At 39.6% G+C, this 18,982-nt stretch overlaps 1 protein-coding gene across 1 annotated transcript in view; it reads right to left on the bottom strand.

The window, feature by feature from the left end:
• The window catches only part of HSD17B12 (hydroxysteroid 17-beta dehydrogenase 12), a gene marked incomplete at its 5' end in the record, with an annotated part of 84,066 nt that overhangs the window by 19,616 nt on the left and 45,468 nt on the right, over positions 1-18,982 (bottom strand). Inside the window, 3 exon segments of the mRNA XM_084207779.1 lie at positions 7,900-7,944; positions 8,825-8,889; positions 13,536-13,646. Of these exon segments, the coding sequence (XP_084063905.1) occupies positions 7,900-7,944; positions 8,825-8,889; positions 13,536-13,646 (221 nt within the window).

An 18,982-nucleotide genomic window follows, 5' to 3' on the forward strand; every position in this document is an offset into this window, starting at 1 on the left:
TAAATGGTTTGTTTCTAAAGTTCAGCTGAACAGGTAGTCAAAACTTTTTCCCCTCCACAGAAAACACTGATGGCAAAACTGGATTTCATACTCAACATCACCTCCATTGATTTTACTAAAATTCTTATTTTGAGAGAATTTTAAAATTCTGTGAAATAGAGCAAAAATTTCTATCAGTATTTTACTTGTGATGTGTGAAAAAAATATTTATGAATATTCAGTATCTTGATGTAAAAATACTGTTATTTTTAAAGATAACAGAAGGCAGCGCTCTGAGTCAGACACACCTGACCCAGCCAACTGCACACTCAAAATGCACGACTGGAAAAATGCTGGCAGGGTACTCTGCAGCCATGCTCAGGTCTGGCAATTTTATACACTCTACACACATGTAAAATATTTTCAGTGTTAATTCAAATAAAACAATTAATAGCAGAAATGTAGTTTTATCACTAATAAATGGTGTCAGTGGTGTCTACCCCTGCTTGCGTTGCATGATCCTTATCCAAAACAGCCAAACTGGTTAACACTCATCCTCAATAGCTGTAATGTCAGACATGCCATTAGGAAAAATGGCAGCTCAAAACTAAAACATCTAGAACTGAATAAATATCTCCCAGATAAAGAATCTAAAGTTCAGTTAGATCTTGTTTAGACATAGTCAGTTCTGTAATGGTGTGTAGTTCATAAATGGCAAAGCCTTGCAAGTCAATCTACAGGAATTTGCATGTAGCATGTCACAGAACTTTACAGTAGTGCTTGTTTCTTTGAAGGCAATTTAATACAAGCAGAAGTCTAAAGCAATACAGGAAGTCTAAAGGAGGGGTTGGGAGCTACCCTAAAAAGAGTGCCTTCAGCTGGTGATTACTGAACATGGTTAGGCTTTCCTCACATAACCTTTTTTATGAAAGAATACTACTTTCCAAAGAAAGAGGTGTTTTACAGTTGAAAATACAAATGAAAACTCGGGTAATTCCAGACAAGTAGTGAAGCTACATGAAAACTGCTCATCCAAAACAAAGTGTGTTTTCTTTCTAAAAATTTGCATTAGAGCAGAGTGAGCATGTGCATCTGACAAATTTCTTCAGGACAGACTACTCAGCATCAGAAATTGTTAATTGATATTTTAGAGTCTGGCTAAAAATTATGTTTAGCACACAACCATGAAGAGTGGTTATTGCACTCTATATTTTTTGTGCGTTTTCCAATTATTTCACATACACTCATAATGCTACCATAGAGTCTGGGGTATAGTTTCTTTGGTTTGGAGGGCTGCTTTGGTTTTAAGTCAACCTCTTTCACACCTAACCATCCAGATCTCAAGTTCCAGGATGCTCAGGGCAAATGACTAACTTAAGTCATTTGCCCTGTCTAACTTAAGGTAGAGATTGATTACAGACCAGGTCAGTAACCCTTTATAGGCAGTTATAATTTCTTTATGTCCTTCTATCTGCAAATGCATTTATTACATTCCTGGCAAATGCTGGTTGCATTGTCCACTCTTCCTCACCAAACCTGTCCTCTACCTTCTAGTTCTGGAAAAAGTAACACCACTTTTACCCCAACAAAGCAAAGATTCCTACTTGCAAATACAAGAATGAACAGACTTATGGCTAGATTTATGTTCTAAAGCAGGCACTACAATTAAAAGCTGCAATTAGAGGACCAACAAATATAGCTGGAAGTTATAGCCATGGGTTTCCATGATTTTTCTTCTGAAGAAAACTTCCCATTCTTAGCTATCACTGCATTGTAGTCTTTTCTCAATGTGGTCCAAGCAATAGCTCAGAAGTAAAGCCTTTGAAAAGAACAATAATATGCAAAATTTTGAATATTTTTAAAGTGATGTTACTCAGACTACTAAAATACAGCAGGAAAAGGTGAGATAACTATTCAAAGTCACCCTTCAGAGTTATGGGACCCACAACTGTTATACAACACCAGAAATCTAATACCACAGTTGTATATTTACAAATATAAATCATAAAGACGAATCATTCTATGATGTTAGGACTGCAAGTCATTCTTTCCACTTCAAAAGAGTATAATGATAGCCTTTCTGTAAATAGAGCTATACAAATACAACAAAAGGTGAGGCTTGAGAATTTGGACAAGTTTGCTACCTGTCCGAAGAAGCTTCCCTCATTCACAAACCTGGGGTGAAATTTTAACAACACAGAGCAATATAACTTTTTAAAGATCAGGAATTCCCTGTGGTTCACCCACTCAAGTACAAAAACATCACTGCTACCATGAGACAACTCCAGAATGTCTGGGCAGAGGATTCACACAAGCTCACAAATGCAGTAGCTGTTTAACAAAGTTAACTGGCACGCTCGCCTGTAGAGGGTACACTGAAAATCTAAGGAACTGTTCTCATGCACTGGCAGTTAAATTGATTGGGAGGCCTATTCTCAGCATCTACCAAGTTTTTTAATGTGTCCCTCTTGAAACAGGAACTTCTTAATGCAGCTCATACCCCGAGCCAAACAAGAATTATTTATATTTGTAAAAACTAGCAAGTAAATCTGAGGTCAGCTCAACTCACAAAATAACCCATGTGGCCATGTCAGGGGCATCAGACATAAAACAGGAACTATGAAAGTAACAAGCCATGTTCATTTTCAGTGACTTTCCTCTGAGCAACAGTTTTAGGAGAGAAAGTTGGCCCTATTTAGAGCCACAAACTTTTGGAGTGAAGTTAAAAACTGAAAGCTGTCAAAATAAGCGTATTTCTCCTCTTGCCCTTTACATGGACCAAAGACTGCTCAAATAATACGGCTGAACCTTCTTCTCTTTTCAAAAGGCAAAATATGTGTTTTTGTCAACCCCAAATCTACAGAAAGCCACAGAACTATAAGATTTCCTTAATTTCCCTAAGTTACTTGTACTTTGAACAAAAATCCCCAGTGCTTCTCTGACTACTGTGTAAAAATATTTATTGCAGCTACATTTCCATTGGTCCAGCTTTCTGTGTATCACACTGTCAAGTTCAAAGTCAGCAAGGTGGGAAACCACAGCATTGAATTTCTCCCTCTGGACCATCTGAATTATATGCATGACCACCTTCACAGGATGCTTACTCCTTTTCCAAGCACTGGCAACTGTTCCTCTCTGTTTTAAAGTTGTATTATATACTTGGCAAAATCATCAACGCGCTCTTTGATTATGAATTTGAATATAAATGTAAAAAATCTCTTGACTAGACTGGAATACACACACACCCACAGACACAGAGTGATCTCTTCTTACAAGTCAGTGTTGTCATTGTCCTCAGAATTCTAAGAATTCCACTTACTGTGACCCTTTCCACAGCAAATACAAAAATTCACATAAGGTTCTTGCAGGGGACAAGCAACTACCACCTGATTTCTGGTAAGGTAGCTTTACAGAGGCAGTATTAGGTTGCACTAGCCCTTGTGAACACACATTGGAGAGAGAGAGAGAGAGAGAGACTGGTAGAGAGAGATGTCATTTCCTACTGTCTTTTCAGGATTGCTGTTCCCCAGGCTTTTCTTCTTTCTACATGCAGGTCTGCATAAGAATATTTCCTCTCTTTCTTAAAAACACTAACTTCTGCTCCTCCTTTCAATTTTATATTGGTTTTGGGTTCTGCTATTGCTTTCTTTCCTAAACTCACAGTTTCAGACTTTGTAGTAGCATTCCCATGTCCTGCCTGGGATTCACAACCTGGTGGAATGCACCTCTCAGTTCTCCTCCATTACAGGGGTAGCTGACACCAGATCTCAGATCAACATGAAGTATTTATGTATTCTGAAGTCTCGAGAAAATTAAAAGCATCTCTAATATGACAACAAAAATCCTTGATGTTGCAAGGCCTGTTAGCCTTTTGTATTGACACTCAGTATAAAAAACACGAGTGAAGTCATCGTGAGGACTACCACAGACACAAAGGATGTACATGTACATAATTTACTCTCCTTCATCTGTTAATGCCAATTTCCAAGCAAAGCCAGGCCTGCAAGCCTAAAATTTGCATCCCCCCACAACATAATAGCCTGCAAACCAATTCAGCTCCTTGCCTAATCAACCACTAAGCCAGCACTCCCTCAACTATTTAGTCCTGCTTATTTTTCAAGAGAACATAAGTTTATGCCTCACTCCCAATGCAATTAGCATATTGTGATGCTGCAAAAGAAATAACAAACTTGCAGTTCCTTCCATACCAAGTAACTCTTGCAGCTTTCAAAGGAGAAACAAGGGCTCCTGGAAGCCATTTGAAGCTGTTCTCTGTGCTCATTACCTACTCACTTTTTCCACTGGACAGCAGTTCTAGCACCCTTGGCTTTCACGTCATTAAGCCAACAGCCAAACCAAATTTGTTTTCCCAAGTGAAACTAAAGGCTTAAGAACACAAAGATGAATCAACTCAAGAAGATGAAAGAGGAACACTTACTGGTTAATGAAAAAACCCAGAGATTTCGACCTAATATTTTACTCAATGCCACTAATATTTGTGTCTCAAAATGCAAAAAGATATCCAAAAGTTGTAATACAAACACACATTACCTGACCTGCTACCAACAACCATTAAAGTTTGGCTATTTAAATCTCACCAGAAGCTTTGAGATGAGATTATGACAAGAACCATGAAACTACATATACTACCTTATCTTTTTCCTCATTTATTTGTCAATTCAATCCTTGTATATGACTTCATTAAGTCTCAAGCTCTCCTAAGAAAACACCACAAACGAAAAATCTTCGTTTTATTTATGGCATCAAGACCTATAACACTTTTTTTTTTTGTGTGTGTGTTATATGAAGACCAGAGTAACTCCTCCACTGCACATCACCATAAAAATGTGATATTGCCCAGACTGCTTAAAAAGCATCTACTTTGGCTGGGGGACAGGATGATATTTTATCAATTTTTTTAACCAGCATTTCAAAAGACATGAGATTTCCAAGATGTTTCAAGCAGTTTTATGTGGCTTATCATCAGCGATGTACAGGGTGCTTTAAAGGCACAACACTGTAATCAACACTTCATGCCAGACTGAGTGAACCCCAAAATTGCATGACTGTGTGGTTCATGGGTGATCTAATCCAACAGTGCTCTAAGGACGATGGGGGCAGTCAGGGGAGAATCAAATAGGATTTGGGAAAGACACAGATTTTAAAAGGTCTGACTGTAAACAAATTTTCAAAACAGCTGCCAAAATTCCATAGTACTAGATACTTTGCAGCTGGGAAAAATACTGAACAGCGGGACCAACTAGGCTGCAAATTTGTCCTGTGAGGTGAAGATGTTGTCTTCTCTCTCATCGTCCCCTTTCTCACACTCTGCACGTCCCATAGGAACATCAATGAGCTGACTAATGAAGAAAAAGATGGATCAAAAAGTTAGGGGATGAGCATTATGCTTCTAAACTGCCTATACTTACAGCAGTAAGAAAGATTTCAACATTTCTGTGCTAATTATTCAGACTCCTACTTCAAGTCCAAGGGGTGTTTCAGCCAGAAATGGAGTTACTTGACACGCACACCAGAAGAGATGTGCTGTCCAAAAGGTGCTGCTGATGGCACATGGTGCAGGTTACTGAGAGGACAGGGCTTATCATCATCTTTTAGACTCTGAGAAAGGCTGGTCCAAAAGGCAAGGAAGTGGATGCCAATGCTCTAGAACATAATAGCACAGGTTATATGACACCTCTGAAGGATCTGGAGATTCTGTGGGTAGAGTGTGAACAGGTAGTAGCTCTGCTTCTCCTGTACTTTCACATTACAGCAGAACTTCAGCTTCTTGCCTAAGAACTTCGTGCTCTCTTCCATCACAAATTTGATGGTTTTAGTCAGACAAGAAGAGAGAATATTCTTATTACTGTTTTTAAAAACATATCCACACAAATATATATAAAAGAAATGGTATCAAACTCAAAACCAGAACTAAATATTCACAGGATTACATCCTAAAAGTCTACAGAAAACGATACAAAGACTTCTCATAAATTTATTTTTTTCCTATCATGATTCTCTAGTTCTATGGGTTCTCCTGAAAAAGTGTCTTACAGATGGCACACATCTCTAATGTGTTCTTCTCCCCAAAACACTAAGCATCTGGCGTGCCTACTGTTTAATTACACAACACGCTCATGCAGGAGAAAACATTTGCAAGCTTGGAATCTTATGCTGATTAAATGCAGTAGCAGGAGTTATTCACAGTCAAGGAAAAAGTTTTCAAACAGAAGCAAAAACACTATTAACACACAGCAAGCAAATCTTGAATAAGTTTCTGTATGTGCAAAAATAGCCATTTTAGAAATCTGAAGAGGTTGAGAGGATGCAAATTTTACAAGAAGCTGCATGACAATTTTGTTAAATTGTTGATGAACACTGACACTACAACTAAAGCATTAGTTTACTGTGGAAAATAACACAGTCTAGCAGCATGTCTTGAACTTCAGGTATATGCTGAAATAAACTATTACTCTACCCTACCATCTTCAGAAGTACGTATTGAAGTAGTTGATCTGCAACTTTTCTACTCCAGCAAAATGCTCCCGGGAAGACGGACACCCCAAATTCTTTTATCACTGAATAGTGCACTCCCTCTGCTGGCACAGCACAGACCTCACACCTCAGCAGAGGAGGTCTGCGCATGACACTTCTTCAGATGTACACCTGATGCAGCTCTGTTAACTTAAATGACTTCCTTAAGAGAAACTTTCCTTAAAAGAAAACTCATTAATAACTGACTTCTTTGATTAAACCATGCAGGGGACAAGAAGACACCATGGGTTGTCCTTCTCGGTCAACTAGAAAATCTGTACTTGTCAGGCTCACAGTAATTTTCCAGGTGAAAGGCTTCTGAAGACTCACTGTTATGGCATTTCTAACTTTTCAGCAAGTAGTTCTGAGACGTCAAATAAAACATACGCAGATGTAAGAGCTTGCTGACATTACCAACTCCCATTCAGTCATGCAACAGCTGCATTTTCATTGTCTATGTTTTAATAAAGTGTGAGAATCTTATTAAAGCATTGTTTTAAGAGGTGCTGTGCCTCCTCACATGGAAACCAACCAGAGTTTAGACTCCCCAAAAGAACTGTACTAGATGAATTTAGTACTTTCCCTAATCAGAATAGCTGCTAAAAAAGTAAAATCTTTTGAGCCATCTTTGAATCTTCTAATATTTTAGCTTTGAGGCAGGAGCTTAACCCTCATGCAGTGTATTCTGCAGTGTATGCAGAAGGTTTAGCAGTGAATAGTCACAAGGAGTTTCATCAGCACACACTGGTAATACACTAACAGCGTCCCTGTGACTTGTAAGCAGATATTTCCTCTGTCCTTTTCAAGCTTTGATACCCTAAGATGAAAATCTCATTTTTGAATGGGCCTCATGTAAATCCGCAAGAGAACAGCCATATGTTTTAGCCTGAAGTCATGCTGATTTCTTCTCAATAAAACCTTCAGTTTAAATATCAAGAAGTGAAGGTAACTTCTGAAGTAAAGTTAATGCATGCTTCTGTGAGTTTGGTTTTCCTTCTTGCTCATATATTTTGCAGAAAATATATAAGCACCTTCTCACTATAGTGTACTAAAACCTTAGACATGCAGAGATAAGGGCTGCCGACCCAAGAAACACAGATGCAGGGGAAGAAGAAAGAAGCATTTACAAGGACTAGAAGAACAATTGTCAAGAAGCATTAGGTGCTGTTTTATGCACTTACCTTGCTCCTTTCAAACAGCTAATAGGCATCTTTGCAACAAATTACATTTCACACAACAATCAGAACAGTCCGATGTTACAATTAGAACTGCTGGGTTTCTCCAAGTCAAAAAGTGAACCTGTAGCCTAACAGGTCAAAGTAATTCCCTCAGACCACTGAATCTTGTTTTCTGGTTTTGAATTATCAAGAAGTGTTGGTAACTTACCTTACAAACAGACATGATGTTAACGTTGACCATTTTGTCAATCATCTGCAAGAAGAAGTTTTGGGGTTTACTCATTTTAAGTTATTTGAACAATATTTATACATCCTCCGGGTTAAAGTGCCAGGATAAATTATCTGCCTTTTCTCCTTGCCTACCTGCTTAAGTATTAGGAACAGTGACAGGCTTTCAAAGCAAAGTCTGTGAATTGCTCTTGGTCAGGTTGCATCTTTGATTAGGGACTTGCATCAAATACAGAACCACACAGGTGTATCACACTGACACTCTATTTCCTAACACTATTCAGTACTTATGAATGTTAATAAATTCTTACCTTTGACACGTGTTTTAAAATTAACTACTTATTTTACTCTTCACCATTTTACTGACTTTAAGCTTATTTGGATATATTTAGCAACACTTAAGCAGAAAACACAGTGGACCCAGGGAGCTACGGGGCTTTCAGAAAGAAAATCATGCACCAGTGAAAACGTTCATAATTAGAGTTTTCTATGTATCCAGTACAACCAAGATTGTCCCTACATTATGAACTGTCTAAAATGGCCATAATTAAGTTTGGTAAGTGTTATGGACTACGCAGCTTTCATCCATGAAATTGCTTGCTCCCCCCTTCAGTCACATAAGACTGAAGCACCCCAGCACAAGCTAAAGCAGCTCATAAACAACAGCCAGATGAGACCAGGGACAGGAGCAGAAGCAGCAGGGAAGAGTACGTAAAGAGCACCACCAAAAAGTGAGACTGCCATCATCAGCATTGTGTTATGCTGCTTATGGAAAACTCCAAGCTTTTGAACACTTAATTCTAATCAGAAAACCTCATTTTGCGGGTTCTTTAACCAAACCTAAATATTTCTGAAACATCTGCTAACCCCAGTAGAACACCAGAAGGTACCACAAAAGCACTTACCTTCTCCAGCTCTGGAATATCAATAAAATATTCAGGATAAGCATAGGATATTCCCACATTGTTGACTGAAAGAAAAGGATGAATGAGATCACTTGGATGCTCCCTGCAATTTTCAAGCAATTAAATGCTTAAAATGTTGCATTTATAACATTCTAACTGCTTTGGCCGTGTTTCCATAACTGCAAATACCCCAGCGCACACGCGGTGGAGGGCAGGAGCACACGGACAAGCCATTTTAATGTGTGAGCGTTAATTCTCCCATTGTTTACAAGCCGCCGAGTTTAGCACCTCGCACCCACGCCCCACAGCGCGGGGGGCACGACGCTGCCTCTGCCACCGACGGGGGTGTCTGCGGGGTGTCGAGCCAGAGAGCAGCTGCCTGGCGGGGCAGCAGGTGAAGCCGTTTCACACCGGTTTTCCCGATAAATCAATACACCAAGTGCGGTAAGAGCCAAGCCGCACTCCCCGCGGAGGGAGCGGCGCGGCGGGGCGGGGAGCGGCGGGCGCAGTGCGCGGCGCGGCCGGGAGGTGTCAGCAGAGCCCAGCGCGGGCGCGTCCCGCACCCCCCGCCCCGAGCGCCGCCGCGCCCCGCCGGGGAGCCGCCGCCGCCGGGGAGCCCGCGCCGCTGCCCGGCCTCCCTGCGCGGAGATTCCCCGCGGGAAACCCTTCTCCCCGTCACCCTCACAGCTGCATCGAATTACTTAAACCTCCTAGATTTTTTTTTTTTTCTATACTTTACGCTGGCACGGTTTTATTCTCGGACGTGAAACCAATACCCATTCTCTAAATCCCGGCCCCAACAGGAGAAAACTTCTGATTTTGTTCGAAAACAGAGCTGCTCTGCAGCCTCGAACTCCACAGAGCACATTGATACGGAGACAAAAAGCAGCAACCAAAAGGGATCTCCGCTTCCTAAGTATCTGTTGTTCATCTTACGCAAGTGAATCGCGTGACATGTGGTTGCTGTGGCAACATTTTACATTTATATAGTGTCTTACACCCCAGAGAATCCCAAAGTGCTATGTATGCTCAGCAGCACTGTGCACCTCCAGGCAGGAGTCTGCACGGGGACAAGAAACGTCGTCAAAAGGCACTGATGCCTTTTTCAAAAAATAAAATAAAATAAAATAGCCCCTCCATCTGTGCCAAAAGCTATCGTTTTAAGACCCAGCCTGAAAGATAATTTAAGTATCAACAGAGATGCAGGATGTGCAAGAAACAGGAGGAAGAGATTCTGGCAAAGTGCGCCAACTTCATTCGGAATTCCCTCAAGCTCTTTTAGTCCAGATCTTAGTGTATAAATGGAAGTTCATTAGTCATGCTGTGTGTTTCGAATTTTTAACTTTTAGATAACCTTTAAAAAGCGAGGTGAGGAATTGAGGGGAACAGGGAGTTGGCAAATTCCCAGCAGACATTTGCTATATTTAGAAAGAGTGAAAAGTTTTTAAAAGGAAGAAGATCCAGTCTGGCTACTGCCAGAATGAACCAAATATTTTTCTTCTTTTCATCCAAAAATAAACTATTTTTCGTTCCTTCTCTCTGGAAAGGATTTTGGCTATGAATTGTAGCAGGGTTACGGGACTAACCTCGGTAATTCTGTCCAAATTTAGAATGCTTATATGATTCATGCTACAGAGACAGTCACATGGAATTCACACCCCTTACTGCTGACTGGGTCCCATTTGCTGCAATCATCTCTGCTGCAAGTTTCTAACAGACATTAAAAAAATCAGGTTTTGGGTCTCACCACCATATTTTAACTAGAAAAAAATGGATAGCAACAGGGTAAGATACTGTCCAGCACAAACTCCTTTCAATAATCAGAGCTATTTAAGAATGGCAAAAGGAAGATTTCCCACCTCTGCTTGTTTAACATATTGCTGTAGCTAGCACATGTTCGAAGTCACTGACAGACGCTGTTTTGAACACACAGCAAAACATTATGCAAACTCTTTTAGCCTTCCTACGTGGGTGAGAAGAAGCTTCCAAATAAGAAGTTTACAAGGATTTCAATCTGTAAGTACTTTAGTTAGACTCTGTGCAACTCCATAATTAGAAGCTCATTCTTGAGCAGTATGTGTGGAGACTCCTATGTCTCCAAGTATAAGGTTAAAAAATAATCAGCACTGATCACTGGCAACTGTGCTGTGCTACCAGTGCTTCTCATACCTACTGTTCCAGATGAGACCTGAAAGAAGAAAATATGCTGGAACCTGAGAACTCAACCCTTATGGCTGTTCTCATTTAAATCCATGTTTTCCCCTCACTAACATGGAAAACACAGCTCAACAAAAGCTACATTCTGGATTCCAACAAATATTACAGAATTTAAAATATAAGGCACTAAAGCATGAGATTCATTACCATAAAAGCATTAAAATACTATCCTACAGGAGTAGCCATCATCTGTGTGGAAAAATTACATTGGCAAATGGTTGCTATTAATACAGCTATATCTGGGGGAAAGCAAGTACCCACATATCATGTAATCTGGTGATCTTGGGCACAAGAGCTACTAAAACTGCAAGGGACTTAGTCAGAAGAGAGATTTTGTAAACCTACACTGACAATGGCTGCAAGGAAAAAAAAATCAGCGGAGGAATACACAACTCTAGAGCATTTAATGGCCATTTTTACCATGTTTTAAACCAAGATGCTCAAGCAAATAAAAGCAAGATGCAGGCTCTGTTTTAGGAACATGCTTTGTTTTCCTTTGATGAGCTTACACAAAATTTGACACACACGCACTGCTTTAGTGCCCAGTTTGTGCAAGGCTATAGAAAGTCAGATTTTCATTATTTTGTAAATCACCATAACCTAATCACAGCCTAAGAAATAATAAAAATCCTTCTAGTGTGGATATATACCTTGCACAGTAAAAAGTTTGCTGGTGTTTTGAGACATTTAAACCATCTACCATTCTGCAGCAATTGCTACGTGACAGGCAGCTTGCAAGCCTTACACTCCCTGAGTGGATTTTGACAGGACAGATTAGAATGTACATTAATTTTATTCTTCAAAGTTTCTTTGGAAGTTATTTCCTTCAGAAACAAGAAACAAGGCATTCACAGCTATGTCACAACTACTCTTTACACAAAACACATCCTTGGCAGTTGAAGTTACTTCAAGGCTTTGAATTTTTATAGCAATTAAATGCTGGATGCCATGAGTTGTATGTATACTCAAGTCTGTTAAAAGTAGAAGAGAGCATTCTGGGGTTTATTCTTTAATATTATTTTTTAAATTGCATTTTTGTATTCACTATTTTCTTAAGCGTTCTTTTCAAACATTGTACAACAAGATTCATCAATCAGCAACAAAGTTCATACAGTATATTATCATGTGTATAATGAATTTGTTTTGAAATATGCTTAAAATACCCCACAGTTAAAGCTCCAATTACTGCACTTCAGGTAAAATGAGTAAAATGAGCTTTGTAGTGAGGAGTGCTTTATCAGATGACAGGTACTAGTAGATGTCTGAGCCACATTTTTTTCATGTGTTTAACCATCACAGGTTCTTATCCCTATACTAACCACAGAAACACAGGAAATGAACAGACATATGTGTTTCCAAGCAGGGAAAAAAAAAAAAAAACCAAACCACAAAACAAAAAACCAGTAAGCAATTGCCTTTACTGCACTGTTCAAAAAAGTTTCAGGTAAACTGCTGGTATGTTGAAACTCTTCTTAGCTTGTGATGAAACACCTATATGAAAGCACCTCAGTTCTACATTCGACAAAGTAACTGGAGGGATCACCTTGTCTTTTCAAGGACTCCCATACTACCTACACTCCTGTGATGCAGCAAACCATACTCATGCATATTGTGCTCCATTCAGCAAAAGAAACACAGCTTACCAACATGGCCAGAAAAGGCTTAGGACTTTTGAAGCAGAAAACAGTTACTTGAATGTACTTCTATTGTAATGATTGAATTTCAACAGCTCTGTAATTAAAAGTTCATGGTTCTCCCACAGGGCTGTACTCCTAAATTGAATATCTCCTAAGCTAAGTATGTGAAGCTTGCTTAGGATCTAACATGGCATTAGGTCATAGAATCATAGAATAGTTTGGGTTGAAAGGGACATTTAAAAGTCATTTAGTCCAATCCCTGAGACATCTTCAGCCAGGTCAGGTTGCTCAGAGCCCTATCCAACCTGGCCTTGAAGGATCCCTGAGATGGGGCATCTTCCACCTCTCTGGGCAAACTGCTCCAATGCTTCAGTATCTTTTCTTCTTTATACCTAATCTAAACCTACACTCTTTTAGCTTAGAGCCATTGCTCCTTGCAACATGCCTATTACACAAGCCCTGTTAAAATTGTCCACATCTTTCTTACAAGCCTCCTTTAAGTACTGAACAACCACAGCAAGGTCTCCCCAGAGAGAGACCTCCTCCAGGCTCAACAACACCAAGTGTTCACGTCATGGTGTATGCAGTCAAAGGCCTCTAACAATCACAGACTAACACACTGAACACATTCTATAAACATCATACTTCCTAGAAAGTAGGTACACATGCAAGCACTGTCTCAAGTAATGTATCAACAGCAAGCTAGAAAACATCTCAAGCACGCAGCAACATAGCCCTAGTCAGACAAATAACAGCTTTTGTGAATTAGTCTCAATAAACTTCAATATGGGAAGAAGTTAGTAGGCACGTCAAGACAAAACACCACAATGAAAGATTTAGAAAGATCAGACACAAACCTAAAACCCCAATCTCTAGGCCTTCCAATCCTGCTTTGATTCCATTGTAGATATCTTCTCTCTCTCCAAAGTCTGCCACAATGACTTTTGTTTCCACTTTGTACTTCTCCCCTAGAAAAAAACAGTTTTGAAAAGTTTAAGTTTGAAATAGTTTACCATTCAGATATTAAGACTGTATCAGTTATTAGGTTTCACAAAACATTTTAAGTAAACATTTTAAGTAAACATTTTAAGTAAACATTTTAAGTAAACAGGAACATTTCCACCTCTGCAAGACGAATCCTTGAATTTTAACATTACCTGCATGGAAGTTCATGACATTAAGTTACTTCTGATGAGAACATAAATTCTCAAATGATTCTGCACATTTTATTTGTAAGGGACAAGAAAGGTGGCAAGGTAGCAAATTATAAACTTTTGCATACAACAGCAAAAATGGAGAAATCTGGAAGCACATGTACACAATAGTGTTGAAGTACACCTTGACAAGAACAATTTTTTTCAACTTAAGCCAAATGGCAAATTAATTGCTTCAGACCTAGCAAAACAATTCTGTATTCCCCTTCATTTCCATTCTTACTTCTGGTCCCATAAAACTTTTTGAATCTTTAGTTTTTTGAACATGTACCAAAAAGGGAACGTGTGGGTGAACAAGAGCAGAACTTCAAATTTGATCATTCCAAAGCCCTTCTGATGTGCTGTCATCTCCAGCCTTACTAGAACAGGAAAAATACATGTAGGCAACTACATTTTGAAAAACAAGAAGGAATGTAGTAAAAATGCTTCATATAAAAAGCAACTCTGCTTTCATCAAGCTAAATTATATTGAATTAAAAGCAGTACAATGTCCTCTCAGACTTCAAAAGAACAGAACAGTAGCTTAACATTGCAGCATCTCTGTTCTGCTGCACCCGACTCCCACCCTAGCATTCCTTAAGGGACCTGTATACAGCTCGAGCAGGATTTTGCAGCACTTTGCCCCCAGAGCCATTCATAAAAACCACTGCCATGTTAAAGGAAAAGAATCATTCACAAAAAAGATTAGAAGCAGCCAGATTCCCATGATGCTCCTTCCCATTCAAGGGAAAGCCGTGACTCCCATGATCCTGCCATCCATTCATGCAGAATCATGAATCTACTGAACTCACTGGTTTGCTCGCTGCCTCCCCTCCCCCCCCCAATATCCCTAATGGCAGATGAAATTATTTCTGCTCCTTTTCCCATCCTCAGCCTCTTCATCTCTCCTGAACAGCTGCATTGTTTAAAAATCCCCTGAGAGATGTTGCTATGTCAAATGACGACGTAAATAGCATTAAGCCCCTACTGCAGCAGCAGTCTTGTGATCGCGTCAGAAGAAAATCAAGTTCAACACCGGAGGGGGGGGCATAGAAATAGTCTATTTTTGAACACAGCTGTTCTAATGTTTAGCACACACATTTGGTTTTTTACAGGACACAGAATTAAGAACAACATTAGAGGCTCATCTCATATGTGCAAATCGACTGGATGGGCAAAGCCCAAGTCACACACTTTACACACGTGCCATTTTTAACTGTTTTGTGGGATCTGCAGCTGTTGCCACTCAGATGCTTTGTGAAATGCAAGCTGTTTAAAGGACCCAAACACCATTCTCACAAACTTGCTCCATTGGTACTGTCCTTTTCATACTAAACACTCTTCATTAGGATTGTTACCAATCCATCTTCAAAGCTTCCTGAAATCACGACAAAGATACTGAGAGGACAAAGTAAAGACAAATCTGAATACTATAAACAGAAATAATACTATAAATTATATACATATTACTATACATAACACTATAAATAGAAAACAAAAAAAGTGTTCACACTACTATTTATATAAGGCCCTTCTTTGAGCCTTTAGAAAATTAGCAAAGAGCCATTACACTTATGGTAGTTAAGCAATTCCTGTACAAAGCTGCAGCACCCTTTGTGGGCAGAGAGTGCACAGTCCAACATATAAACCATGTGAGAAATAGAAGGTTGCCCACTAGTACAGCCAGAGTGGACAAGGTCTTTGTGAAGTTGCTCAAGCAAACATACAAGACTCTCTTGCCCCTGCAGATACCACCAGCTGACCAAACCCTCCCTCCCCATTTCACAACAGCTTTCAGGTCTCCTCTAACTTTTTCATACCCTGTGCTCCGTCCCAGAACCTGCAATAGGTGGGAGGATCCCATACCTCAGAAAAAAGACTATGAGATACACCTGAAAAACCGAATTACAATGCAAATAGCATTAAGCCGCTTCCTTGTAAATTTGGTCTAGTAGTCAGAGCATGAGGTGCAGAGAAGAGCAGGTGTACTCTGCTCTGCATGAAAAAATGGAAAAGGGAATTTCCTTGATCTTAAGGATTAAGATGTTCTCAAACAGATGGGCTGCAAGACAGAGTAGAGCACATTCCTATTTTATCTGCCAAAAAGACACTGAGATGTAGAGTAATAGAGAAAGAAGCAAATAGGCTATGTCCTTATCCAGGGTATCTAGGATATCAGGTATCTAGGCTACTGCTGTCCAAGAGAAAAGCTGAAACTCCTTAATGGAGCTTTCAGCTTGAGGACCAGGAGATACTTGAGAGCCACAGGGAGTGAAAGGAGGGTATAAGCCAGTTTTTGCAGCCACAGCTAGAGGACCTGAAAGAGCTATTACCTGTCAGCCTGTCCAACATTCCTGATGATGTTTTGAAAAGCGGATCTGATGTTTTGTCTTTGGAGCTGGTATTTCAAATACTCCTTAGCAGGAGACTAAATATTACAAGCACCACATTGTCAATAGTTGTGCAACAGTCAGTCATCACCTACCCATAGGATGGGAAAGGAAATTCAGCAGATCTCCTTCATAACTCCTAATTCTGACACACTAGTGTCCTAATCATCTCATTTACTAAAAAACTCAGTTGAGAACAGTATTGACTCTACAAATAAGTTTTAACCTAAATATTCACATGTCCAGCTAATTTATAGGGTCATATTACCTTAGCCAAGACATCTGATAATTTAGCAAGATACTAACTGTGCTCAACAGTATTGTGGTAAACCAAGAAAAGCAGACATGATCCTCTGCAATCACAGCGTCATTTGAGAAGTTGTGGACCATGAACAAATTTTCACAGCTGTGGAAAGGCTGAATGAACCAACAGTCCAATAGATAGAGCAGGCTGGTATAAACACTGTACAAGACAAAAAGATGAAGTGAAATTTACAGAAGATACTGGGATGTATTCTTCCCAAGATCCAGAGAGCAACCCAAGAACACAGACTCCAGAGGCAGAGGCACAGTGCAGTCCAGTACAGTGGTCATGCAAACAAAAGCAGTGCATAAGGTACACACTGAAAGGGGAACATAAGATAACTGAAAAAGTGCCTGTTTTTGCAGTGCTAAAAGAACTACTGACTTCCTGAGTCACGTTCCCATTGTGCATTTCTACACAATACAGGATGAGACAGTCTGGAAACAAATACACTATTTAACTTCATTCTTCACACCATCAGAAGTACAAACACTTTCACATACAAGCCATTGAAGGACACATTACCTTCAGTATCCTCAGAAGAGGACTCCAAGCAGTGTCTGAAACCTTGGCTAATGTGTTACTTATTCAAAATAAGCATTAAAAAAACCTTACAACCATCTGAGGAACAGCCAACAGGACAACACTTGCCTGATTTCTCATCTAAGATCAGCAGCTACAACATCAGTAGGCGAAGCAAAAGGCCAGATATGTCTGACTTACAGAAAACTTATCCAGTCTTGCAAGGAAAATGCTAGTCTTAACTATCGGGTGAAGTAGGACACACCTTGTCTACTAAAAAGATTCACTTGCAAAATAACACCACATTGCCTAGAACACCAGGAAAAAAAGATCACACTGCAATTTAAAAAAAATAAAGCAGAAAGCTAGAAACTACAGTGAGCTACACTCTAAATAATAACAAAGAACTGTAAAATGCTTAGGAGGCAAGCATTTTCAATTTTTTAAAATTTGTTTTTAAATATTTTTAAGCTTGCAAATAATTCAAATCAGCAGCCCTGAAATCTTGGTTCTTGGCTAAGAAAATGCTAAGGAAGTTTTCAGACACAGATAAACTGGGCTTGAAAGAAGGTTCCCCAAGAGGAGCAAGCCTGTGTACTTTGATACAACAGAAAACAGACACCCGGTTTGGTGGTCAGGAGAAGCAGCTCAGTCTACCAAAGAGAAGCAGTGTCAGGGTGTCTGTCATACAAAGTCTTGCTAGGGCACAGGAAAATTACAAGATTTTCATCCCTAATAAAATATCATTAGTTCTTGAACCACCTGTTTCAAAATAGTTTGCTGGAACAGCTTGAATTTGCACCAAGAACACTGAGGCAAATCCAGTCAACTTTGCAACAGAGAGGTTCGAGATACAAGGCCCACACTGTAAGCAGGTAATGGGGATGGTTCTTCCAAGATCAGGGAAAGGACATTAAAAACTTTTGCTAAAACTGAAGCATCTCACTACTTTACATTCAAAGCCAATATAAATATTGCCATCACAGTGTTGCAGTACAACACAACTGCTCGCAGAAACATAAAAAGTCTCACTTGGTCTTTAGCTTCAGGATGGTCAGAGATTCTAAGCAGTAGAAAAATAGCTCTCCGTTTTTCATCATACAGGAGAGAACAAATTTGTTTAGGCAAGGAAAATCAACTACATCCACAAATAAAGGTGCCATCTTTCCAGTATCACTGCTGTGGTAAAACTCATCCTAATCCAGCACACAGTCTCCAGAAACAGAGTTTGTGACCTTTCAGTATAGGGTAAGAAGCTGAGAGATGAAAGCAAAACATTAAAACCTCCTGCTTTTTAGTACTCCATCTATGCAGGACAGAGATGAAGAATTTAAGACTATAGAGTGGCTGCTAAGAGCTCTACAAACTATTTGGTTGGTTTTAAGGGAGAGCCATTCATTTTGGGAATGTATCCAATTTGAGACTTTCAGAGTTCACAGAAGTAACTCATGGTGTCATGGATGGATGGAATCTGTTTTCCAGAAGTACCAAGTACTTCCAGACTAGTGGTAGCAGACTGCTATTACACAGTGATATACTCCATGTAGAAGCATTTTAAAATCAGCTGGGTATAAAAAGAGCTAGTTTTTTCTGAACATTTTGAAGAGTCTGAAACTCTTAAGCCAAATACTCGTAACTGAAGAAATCACTAAAAGGAAGCTCTGTTGCACCTGCTGCAAAGGAAGCCTATGCTGTTCCTGCATAGCTTAATATGCCTGCCTACAATTTAAAAGTACTTGCTATGTTTCCATAAATTGTTTTAAGCATATGCATGTGAACACTTGGTCAAGCCCCTAGGAATAGGTTCCAATTCCTTTCAGTTAAGTACACATGCAGGACTTCCAGAGAATTCCTTACATACTGCAATAGTTGCACACGTAATCTCACAGAAACAG

This window comes from Fringilla coelebs, assembly GCF_963513975.1.
Source record: "Fringilla coelebs genome assembly, chromosome: 6".
NCBI lineage: Eukaryota > Metazoa > Chordata > Aves > Passeriformes > Fringillidae > Fringilla > Fringilla coelebs.